This window comes from Bos grunniens, chromosome 21 (genome assembly GCF_055505025.1).
Source record: "Bos grunniens cultivar Pamir isolate PY7600 chromosome 21, Bosgru_T2T1.0, whole genome shotgun sequence".
In the NCBI taxonomy this organism is placed as follows: Eukaryota; Metazoa; Chordata; class Mammalia; order Artiodactyla; family Bovidae; genus Bos; species Bos grunniens.
This window is the reverse complement of record NC_141185.1, coordinates 39479581-39490218: the sequence shown is the minus strand read 5'-3', so window position 1 is coordinate 39490218 and position 10638 is coordinate 39479581. Positions and strand designations below refer to the sequence as shown.

At 42.4% G+C, this 10638-nt stretch overlaps 1 protein-coding gene and 1 long non-coding RNA gene across 2 annotated transcripts; one reads left to right on the top strand and one right to left on the bottom strand.

The window, feature by feature from the left end:
• On the bottom strand, positions 1–3015 carry LOC147349452 (uncharacterized). Its single transcript, XR_015149835.1, has 2 exons — positions 2425–3015; positions 1–298 (listed from the first exon to the last, which is right to left on the bottom strand). It is a non-coding gene; the product is annotated as an uncharacterized LOC147349452 (long non-coding RNA).
• PSMA4 (proteasome 20S subunit alpha 4) lies at positions 2536–10422 on the top strand. The gene is made up of 9 exons (XM_086364023.1): positions 2536–2626; positions 4618–4644; positions 5146–5188; positions 5445–5607; positions 6866–6943; positions 7312–7400; positions 7867–7997; positions 8487–8610; positions 10013–10422. The coding sequence occupies exons 2-9, from the start codon at positions 4642–4644 to the stop codon at positions 10165–10167; spliced, it is 786 nt and encodes a 261-aa protein (XP_086220149.1). The 5' UTR covers positions 2536–2626; positions 4618–4641; the 3' UTR covers positions 10168–10422.
• Positions 10423–10638: the final 216 nt, after the last annotated feature.

Below are 10638 nucleotides of genomic sequence, written 5' to 3'. Positions count from 1 at the left end.
TTAAAAGCTCAATAATGTTTTTTAATCTTATGGTGTCTTCAGGTCATGAATTCAGACAGGCATTAGGACAGCTTGTCTCTGCTCCACGATGTCTGAGGCCTTAGCTGGGAAAACCTGAATGCTGGGGAAGGTTTCATGGCTGGGGGAGATTCAGTGACAGAGGACTAAAATCATCTGGAGGAATCCTCACTCACAAATCTGGCGGGACACGCTGGAACCTCATCTGGGCTGTTGGTGGAACATCTCTCCGTTTGGTCTCTGCTCCCTCACAGCATGGTGCTGGGGTTCCAAGAAACACCTGCCCAAGAGAACAAGACAGGAATATATATTTTATGACCTGCCTTTGAAAGTCATATGATATTACTTCCATTGAAGTCACACGCCCACCCAGATTCAGGGCAAGGGGACACAGCACCTCTCACTGGGAAGCATCCATGCCACATTGTAGGAGGAACATGTGGGATGGAAGATCATGAGGCTTCATCATCCTAAAACATCAATTTAATCCTCTTTTCCCACTACCTACAGAGAAAAAATTCTGTCATTGAGAGTGTTCTAAATTTGGCCTAAAATACCTTTCCTCTTTTCCTTCGTTTATTGCCTGCTTCACTCTGGCCAGACAGAACTACTCTGTCAGCCACTTGTTAAACTCGTTTTTACTTCTGCCCTTTTATCTCAATGGCTCCCTCTTCTTTTGACCTAATAAATTCTACCTCTCACTTAAAATTCTTAATGCTTAATTCTGCAGGATGAACTAAGGTGGCAGGGATCCTCAGAGATCCCAAAAGTTACACTGCCACCTAAGGATGCTTTCAGAACACCGTCTGGATGTGGCTCTTGCCATCTTGCCTTGGCTCTCCTTCCTATGTGCCTGGGAAGCAGAAATGGAGAGACCTCAAACCACAACTCATTCTCAAGCTACCTCCTTTTCAAAGCCCAGAACTCTGAATAATAAATTTTTTACCTACATGAAGAGGACAAAGTCCCTACCCTGTGGACCTTTTCTTGGAGGAGACTGAGCAAATGACTACACGTTAATTCAGACCTAGTCAATCGTCTCCCTTGAAGAAACTTAAAACATAAATAGTAGATAGTTTACATAGGGACTGAAGCCATATTTTAAAAAGTGGTGGAACAGAGAGATGGATAATGAAAACGCAAATAAACATAGTTTCTGTACAGAAGATAACAGGTGTGTATGCTTATGGTAGGTTATTGCTTTAACTAGATTGGTCAGAGGAATCCTTTCCAATGACGTCAAAGGCAGAGGAGGATACTAAGGTGAAAGTTCTCCCAAAGATGTAAACCTCATGATAATTTGCTTTATATGTATAAAAATACATGTATTAGCAATGAAAGTGGAAGGTATATTCAAGAAGGGAGATAATAAGAGGGAGGGTGAAGGGTAAAATCTGAGGTGCTTGGGCCCGTTTTGAGAACAGGGCAGGAAAAGCAAGCAATTAACAGGCAATCCCACACCATTGCCACCAGGGAAGGCAAAGTAAAAGTGTTAAGTTGCTCAGTCGTTTTGTCCGACTCTCTGCGACCCCAAAGTCTATGGCCACCAGGCTCCTCTGTCCAGGGAATTCTCCAGGCAAGAATACTGGGGTGGGTTCATATTCCCGTCTCCAGGGGATCTTCCTAACCCAGGGATTAAACCCAGGTCTCCTGCACTGCATTGCAGGAAGATTCTTTACCATCTGAGAAGAAAAGTTATGACCAACCTAGACAGCATATTAAGAAACAGAGACATTACTTTGCCAACAAAGGTCCGTCTAGTCAAAGCTATGGTTTTTCCAGTAGTCATGTATGGATGTGAGAGTTGGACTATAAAGAAAGCTGAGTACTGAAGAATTGATAATTTTGAACTGTGGTGTTGGAGAAGACTCTTGAGAGTCCCTTGGACTGCAAGGAGATCCAACCAGTCCATCCTAAAGGAAATCAGTCCTGAATATCCACTGGAAGGACTGATGCTGAAGCTGAAACTCCAATACTTTGACCACCTGATGCGAAGAACTGACTCATTGGGAAAGACCCTGATGCTGGGAAAGACTGAAGGCGGGAGGAAAAGGCGATGACAGAGGATAAGATGGTTGGATGGCATCACCGATTCAATGGACATGAGTTTGAGTAAGCTCCTGGAGTTGGTGATGGACAGGGAAGCCCGGCGTGCTGCAGTCCATGGGGGCGAAGAGTCGGACACGACTGAGCGACTGAACTGAACTGACTGAACTGAACACCATTGCTTTGCTGGAGGTTATGACTTAGTGCTGAACCGAAAGTGAAAGTGAAAATAGAACGCAAAGCGTGGGAAAGGGTCATGAGCCATAATTCCACTTCCTCCTTGGCCAGCGTCTTCCTGCCCTCCTCCTCATGTTCTAGTGCCCCTTCGTTGGGCTGAGACCCCTACCAGTGCCTTCGTACCCCAATTCCCCAGCGCCCGTTAGTGCAATAGACTTTCGCTCCGCCCCGCCAGAAGAACTTCCGCGTCCTCGGCTGCCCCACCCCCGGCGGTTCTGCGCACGCGCGGGGGCCATATTAGCAGCGGATACTCGGGCACAGTAGTGTCTTTCCCGTGGAGAAAGGTGCTCGGTGTCGGTCTCCACTCTTCAGCGTCTTCCCTCCGGTGAGCCTTTACCCGTTGCGCATCCTCGGAAGCTTGGCCGCTCTCCCTGCAGGCCGGAGCCGTGAGCCTCGCGGCAGAGCGGGTCCCGGCCTGCAGCGGCCGCCGAGGAGCCGTGGGCACGATGACTCTGCACCGGCTCGTCAGTGACGGACCCGCCGGGGAACTGGCCCCGGCCGGCCTCCACCGGGCTTCCCTGCGCTGAGCGGGCATCGCGGGGCCGGGGACGCTCCGGCGGCGGGGCGGGCGCGGGCCTGGTGGGCAGGACAGAGTGGTAGGGCTGCCTCGGTCCCAGGAAGAGTTCGTATGCGAAAATGAAGCTGCGGGAGAGGAGGTGCGGGTGACTCGCCTCGGGCGGTTAACCGGCGTGGAGATGAGAAAGTTGTGTTCTCGCGCGAATCAGAAGCCCGGCGGGTCTCCTCTCTGTGCCCTCCTGGCTCTTTGCTCAGGGCCACACTTACCTTTCAGCTGCCTGTTGCAGTACCCTCATAACTGGTTATTCTGCCCCAGTCTTCACCAGCCAGAGCGATCTTTCTAAAATGCCAGTCAGCTTCTGTGGCTCTTTGGCCCAGCATTATTCTTTGGAGCCCCATTGCTTAAGAGATAAAATTCACAGTTTTTACCTGGGCATGCGGGCCTTCGGGGCGTGATCCCTGCTTATTTTTCCATTCTTAATTCTCAATATTCCAGGATTTGGGAAAATTGGCTCTGGAAGCCGAAGTTTGGCTTTTCAACCAAGTCACGCAGAGCCCCAATGTTGTCTTCTGTAGAAATAGTAATAATGCCCAAGATTGCTGTCCCGCTTCTCCCTTTCATGGTTCAGGACCCCGGTATCATCCTCTGGAGAAAGCCTAAGTCTCTTAGCTTGGCATTCAAAGCTCTACATGATCTAGATACTTGTTTAGTTCTTTAGTTTTTTCATATATCTATATATTTTAAAAAAATTTTAATTGGAGGATAATTGCTTAACAATGTTGTATTGGTTTCTGCTCTACAAGTTGTGAATCAGCCATAAGTATGCATATATCCCCTCCCTCTTGAGCCCTTCACTCCCATCCCACCTACTCCCATCCCACCTTTCTAGGTTGACAGAGCACTAGGCTGAGCTCCCTGTGCTATACAGCAGCTTCCCACTAGTTATCTGTTTTACACATGATGGTGTGTGTATTTCAGTGCTATTCTCAATTCGTCCCAACCTCTTCCTCCTGCCCCTCACTGTGCGCACAAGTCCCTTCTCTACATCTGTGTCTATCCCTGCCCTGCAAATAGGTTCATCTGTACCATTTTCCTAGATTCCTGTATATGTGTTAATATACAATATTTGTTTTTCACTTTGTGACTCACTTCACTCTGTATAACAGGCTCTAGATTCATCCACCTGGGTTCAACCTACTCCAATTAGTTCCTTACTATGACCGACTAATAGTTCATTGTGTCTATGAATACAGCTTCTTTACTCATTCATCTGTAGATGGACATCTAGGTTGCTTCCATGTCATATGTATGTTTTTTTAACTTCAGCAACTTGTCTTACCCATTGAGCTATCCTGCCTCAGTGCCCTTTGTTCATGCTTTCTCCTCTGCCTGGAATGCCTTTTCCTTCTTTCTTCCCCTATTCTTCCTCTTAGACCTGAATGTTCTCAGCCTTATTTCTGCCTTTCCTGTCTCTAATATGGGCTCATATTCTGTATTTGTTTCACAAAAACTACTTCCTGGATTTTCTCCAACCTGTTCCCACTCTACCCTTGGTGCCTCTGTTTCCACACTGCTTTATAATTGTCCTTCTGTGTCTGCTTCCCTCACTGTAAACTCTTCAGGAAAGGGATTGGTTGTACATAGGTAGGATCTTGGTATTTCAGCATTTAGCATAGTGCCTGGGTGCACCATAATGTTGGCTGAATGAAGACAGTGGACAAAACAGATTTTTTTCAAGTCAAGAAATGCTTTTTAAATTGTAGGTTTCATTTAATAGTTACCTTATTTTCTTTTTACAGGAATTATCATAAACTTAAGAAAACATGGTGAGTTAATATACATGCCAGTAAACTGTTGCCTGATAAATCAAATTGCTTGTACTCATCTTACCAACTTGCATGAGAAAATTGAAATGGAATGATGTCTTCTTATCAGTTTCCTCCCATATGCTGAATTTTGCATGCCAGGATGTGTTCTGTAAAATGATTTGTGGGTTTGCAGGGGTTGACTCAGAGAACACGATGGCATCCCACTCCAGTACTCTTGCCTGGAAAATCCCATGGACGGAGGAGCCTGGTAGGCTGCAGTCCATGGGGTCGCTAGGGGTCGGACACGACTGAGCGACTTCACTTTCACTTTTACGCATTGGAGAAGAAAATGGCAACCCATTCCAGTGTTCTTGCCTGGAGAGTCCCCGGGACAGGGGAGCCTGGTGGGCTGCCGTCTATGGGGTCGCACAGAGTCGAACATGACTGAAGCGACTTAGCAGCAGCAGGGGTTGACTTTTTTTAGTGGGTAGAAATCATTTGTATGTTTTTCCTTTGCAGTCTCGAAGATATGACTCCAGGACCACTATATTTTCTCCAGAAGGTAAAATATAAATTATTTGATCTGTCTCAAATAAAATTAAAAAAAATATTTTTAAGTGTTAAGTTGTACATCCTTTTTGTACTTTGAGGTAGTTATGGTCACTAGGTTAATAGTTATGGTCACTAGGCTTCATAGGACTATTAGTGAAAATGGGACAGTTGTTTGTAGCTCTCTAGTGTTGTTGCTGATTGCTCTTAAACCAGTGGTGCGAGAACAAGGAGGAGAGTCTTGATTTCTTTCTGCTTGTGTCTTGTAGGTCGCTTGTACCAAGTTGAATATGCCATGGAAGCTATTGGACACGCAGGCACCTGTTTGGGAATTTTAGCAAACGATGGTGTTCTGCTTGCAGCAGAGAGACGCAACATCCACAAGCTTCTTGATGAAGTCTTTTTTTCCGAAAAAATTTATAAACTGAATGAGTAAGTGCAATCTTAGGGAAGAGAGTTGAAAACATCTCATCATATTTTGGGAGGGCTATGCACTATGACACGGTACAATTGAACAGTTTGTTGTGTTTTTACTTTTGAAAATTCCTGGTTTTAACATAACCTGCTTGAAACCTCCTTGAAGCCCACGACCATAAATGCAGGGCCAGGTACTCAGTGGAGAAACGTTGTACAGTGATGAGAGTACAGGCATGGCGGTCACTCAGCTTTGGGTTTAATCTAGGTTCCACCAATACAAGCTGTGACTTCACACCCATTGTTTAACTTCTCTGGGCCTCCAGTAGAGCCTACTGGAGTCATTGTGGCAGTTCAGTGAAATAAAATGAATGAGTGAAATAAGCTAGCACAGTGTTAGGAATATAGGAGCACCTCGAGGTATTGTTTAGAATGGTTACGAGGAATTAGTTTTAATTATACTGAATCTTAACAAAGACCATGCCTCCTGGAGGTCTTAGAAAAGTTTAGACAGGGCCTGTACACTAGTGAAATTTCTGCTATACTTGGGTGTACAGGACTGCAGCTAGCAGAGTGGATTTGCTGATTGGAGACCCTCCCTTCTGTGGTACGCCATGTGAATGTTGGCTGTAGGGCCTTTTTGATACACACACCCTGGAAAGTGTCATCCCTCCACAGTCACTGTTGGGCCCTCTCAAGCAGCCTGCAGGCTTGATTGGGCACAGTGCCAGAGGAGTCAAGGCTGTAGGAGAGCTGAGGCAGCCTTTAGGAAACAGAGGGTAGATAAAGAAAATGCACTCTCCCAGTGAGCCTAGCCCTGGGCTTCTTGTCAGGCTCAAAAATATCCTGCCCTTCGGGTCCCTTCATCTTCACCCCCATCAAGTGAGGCCTTTGAAAGTAAGAATACTTATTCCCAAGAATGTGAAGTAGTCTGTCTTCCTGTCTGGCAAAACATTTTTCTTCCTTGTGGTTGAATCTTCTTGGGATTTACCCTAGCTTCCTAGTGTTTATTCTCTTGCCCTGTTCACAGGGTGGTGATGGTAAATGCATCTGTTGTGAAGAACTCAAGGGTGCATTTTTTATCTTATGTGTTGAATGACAACAAGTTGAAAGTTTCCAACAAAGATAAAACTCATGTAGTTTTTGCCTGAAGGGTGTAGCACCTGTGAGTAAGCATGGTGAATTTCTAATAGAATTTAGTGTATTGTAAAACTTGTAAAATACCTCTGGCAAACATCCTCCCTAATTACAGATAAATGTCTTTCTTTTCTGCAAGGGATATGGCCTGTAGCGTGGCAGGCATAACTTCTGATGCTAATGTTCTGACCAATGAACTGAGGCTCATTGCGCAAAGGTATGGTCATAAATAATTGATATGTAAAGTTAATTTTGATGTTTCTAAGAAGAATGCATTTTTTTTAAAGATTAAAGTCATTAAAAACCTATTAACTGAAAATTACAGTTTATTTCTTTAACCAAACTTGTAAAATATTTGGTTGGCCAAAAAGATCATTCATCTTATGGAAAACCTGAACGAACTTTTTGGCCAACCCAGTATTGTTTATGGTAAGGTTATTAAGCGTTGCCATACCCTCTGCCTTCCCCCTTCAGATTACAACTATTATGTTATCCCCATGGCAGAGATATTTTTAAGAGGATATTTTGCTTAGAGTGTGTAGTGTTTCAGAGAAAACTATTAATATGCCAGTTTCTTTATCCTAGGTATTTATTACAGTATCAGGAGCCAATTCCTTGTGAGCAGTTGGTCACAGCACTGTGTGATATCAAACAAGCTTATACACAGTTTGGAGGTACTGAAACCTTTGGAAATTTTATTCCCAAAAGTTAAAACGTTTTATGAGTAATAACCTTTTTGAAACAGTAAAAAGAAATTGAAAATGAAATAAGTAGACACTTTTCATACATTCCAACTTCATGAACTAACTGGCTTCTACTATGTAGACTATCAAACATTTTATTAATAGACTACTGAAAGGCCAAAATAACATGTTAAAATCAGAAAACAAATGACTTTTTACGTAATAGTAATGGTATTCAGCACTGGTCATCTGTGTATTCCCTCTCCTCACCGCATCCAAATCCTAGAAACAAAAGTGGAATTTCTGATGGAGCTTATCTGTGGTGGCCAGAACATGAGCAGTTTATGAATGCTTAACTTCACAGAAGAGGGGTTAGCCACATTCACTGAGCTCAAGTAACCATAGTGATGTTAAATTTAGAGTGTTGATATGTGTGACTTTGTTTTCTCTGTTAAAGGAAAACGTCCTTTTGGTGTTTCATTGCTTTACATTGGCTGGGATAAGCACTATGGCTTTCAGCTCTATCAGAGCGATCCTAGTGGAAATTATGGAGGTTGGAAAGCCACATGCATTGGAAACAATAGTGCTGTGAGTATTTTTGTGTTGCTATAAAAATCTAGCAAAAGGTCTAATCACTGCCGTAATTACAAAGTAGTGATGAGTGTAAACAACATTTTAAGGTAGCTGCAGCAAACTTCACATGATATGAAAATCTCCGTGATTTCTATTGGTGATAAAGTCACAGGTAGTACTAATACTGCTAGGATTTATTACCTACAATAATAATGAAAGGAAGTACCAGTTTTCAGTTAGAAGTTGTGAAAATAAGATCTAGTTTTTTGGGGTTTTTCCCACAGAATAGTCACAGACTCCCTGAATTCTGTCACAGATCCCTGGGGTCCATTCATAGATCATCACCCTCCCTCCTTCACACCCCTATCCCATGTCTACCCTCCCTGCCATCGAAATTGTTTATATTGGTTATAATGTCAGTAATAATTTGGCATTATTCGTGTTCCTAAAAATGTACAGTTTTAAAGGAAATTCTCTATGTTGATTCTTCTTTATGTTTTATAGGCAGCTGTATCAATGTTAAAACAAGACTACAAAGAAGGAGAAATGACTTTGAAGTCAGCACTTGCTTTAGCTATCAAAGTCCTAAATAAGACCATGGATGTTAGTAAGCTGTCTGCTGAAAAAGGTAATTTATGCACTCTCCTATAATTTGTTTGTTTAGTGAGAGAAGTAATTGAGTGGCTCTTGTGTTAGGCCTTTAACATGTTATGTAGTTCATTGAAACAGCAGCCTTTTTAAGTTAGGTGGCCTTATAACCATTTCCTAGACTTGACCAGGGTCAACATTGACAAGTTCTGGAGCTACAATTCCACATTACATTCCAAGCTTAAGGATTTGAGCCTGAATGTTCTCAATCTGTAATTAAATCTAAGCCATCCTATTTTATCTCATCGACTTCTTAATGATAATGTCTATGCTCATGTATATACAAACTAAAGAATATGAAAGAAAGTTACATATTTATATGTGTGTGTGTGTATATATATATGTTTGGTGTACTTTATCAGAAGTATAACATTTAAAAAAGTTCTGCATCTACTGATCTTTTATGTTAAGCCCATGTTTGCAGTTGTAAATGCTATATTTAGCTAAAGTTATATGACCACATATGGCACCCCACTCCAGTACTCTTGCCTGGAAAATCCCATGGATGGAGAAGCCTGGAAGGCTGCAGTCCACGGGGTCGCTGAGGGTCGAACATGACTGAGCGACTTCACTTTCACTTTTCACTTTCATGCATTGGAGAAGGAAATGGCAACCCACTCCAGTGTTCTTGCCTGGAGAATCCCAGGGATGGGGGAGCCTGGTGGGCTGCCGTCTATGGGGTCACACAGAGTCGGACACGACTGAAGTGACTTAGCAGTAGCAATAGCAATATGACCACATAAAACAATATTTCTAAATAATGTGTTTGAAAACTTATGGTAAATTAATATATTGATTTAATTTGGGATGACTTAGCTTCTGATGTTCCTTTAAAAATGCCATTTACTTGCAGATTGTTATCTCTTGTCTACTTCTACTTAATTTCAGGAGGCAGTACTCGATTTCCCCTACTCAGAAGCTCTTCTCCTTTTGGTATTAGTCTGCTTTTTCTCATCTGTAGTCATAGGGGCTACTTTTCTTTTGAGAAGTTTGTGAAAAATAAATGTAAATAGTGGTTAAAGATACTGGCTGAGCCTGCAGAGATTCCAACAAGGAGATTATGATTTCTTCTGGTCAGGCTAGCTAGAGCAATTGGCTGGTTGTATTGAAAACTTTTTCCTAAAATTAACAGAACAGCAGCTCAGAGGTTAGTATGGGTGAAGATAAGGAAGATATTAAAATAAAAATATTCATAAAAGCATTACCAGATGGAAAGTATTTTTGTTTCCTTAAAAGTATCTATGAATTAATTGTATTAGACAGAAAACTTGGAAAAGTGTAGTAAAGCTCAAAGGGTATGAAGAGATTAAACTGTAGTTGCCCGTTAAGTGTGTTGGCTAAGTATGGCTGCCTGTAATACATGTGTGTGTGTTTGCTTCTAGTGGAAATTGCCACACTAACAAGAGAGAATGGAAAGACTGTCATCAGAGTTCTCAAACAAAAAGAAGTGGAACAGTTGATCAAAAAACACGAGGAAGAAGAAGCTAAAGCTGAGCGTGAGAAGAAAGAAAAAGAACAGAAAGAAAAGGATAAATAGAAGAGAAAATCAGGGATTTTATAACTCATTTGGGGCACCATTTCAGTGTAAAGGCTGTCCTACTCTTCCACTTTGAGAAAGCTTTGACAAACTTTTTTAACTTGTCTAGTGGGAAAATAGGACGGTACCAACTGAATTGGGTCCTTGTTATTTCTGTCCAGGTGAATATTGTAATAATGATTACTCTTTATGGACATCTTAATCACCCTCTCCCTCTTTTTTTTTTTTTTGAATAAAATTTGGAAAGAATGGAAATGGTGAAGGGAAAAATTCTCTAGCAATAACTGTTGAAGATACCAGGATTAATAGGGCTGTGGTTTTTTTCATGTATGTAGTGTGGCCACCTTTGCAGTAACCTTTAAAAAATGGACAGAAATGTAAACAGCATAAATAGAGAAAGATGGGAACTGTGCAGTGGAGATTTCCTATTTTGTTCCCCTACCAACTTGGAGAACCTGTAGCCCAATCTGA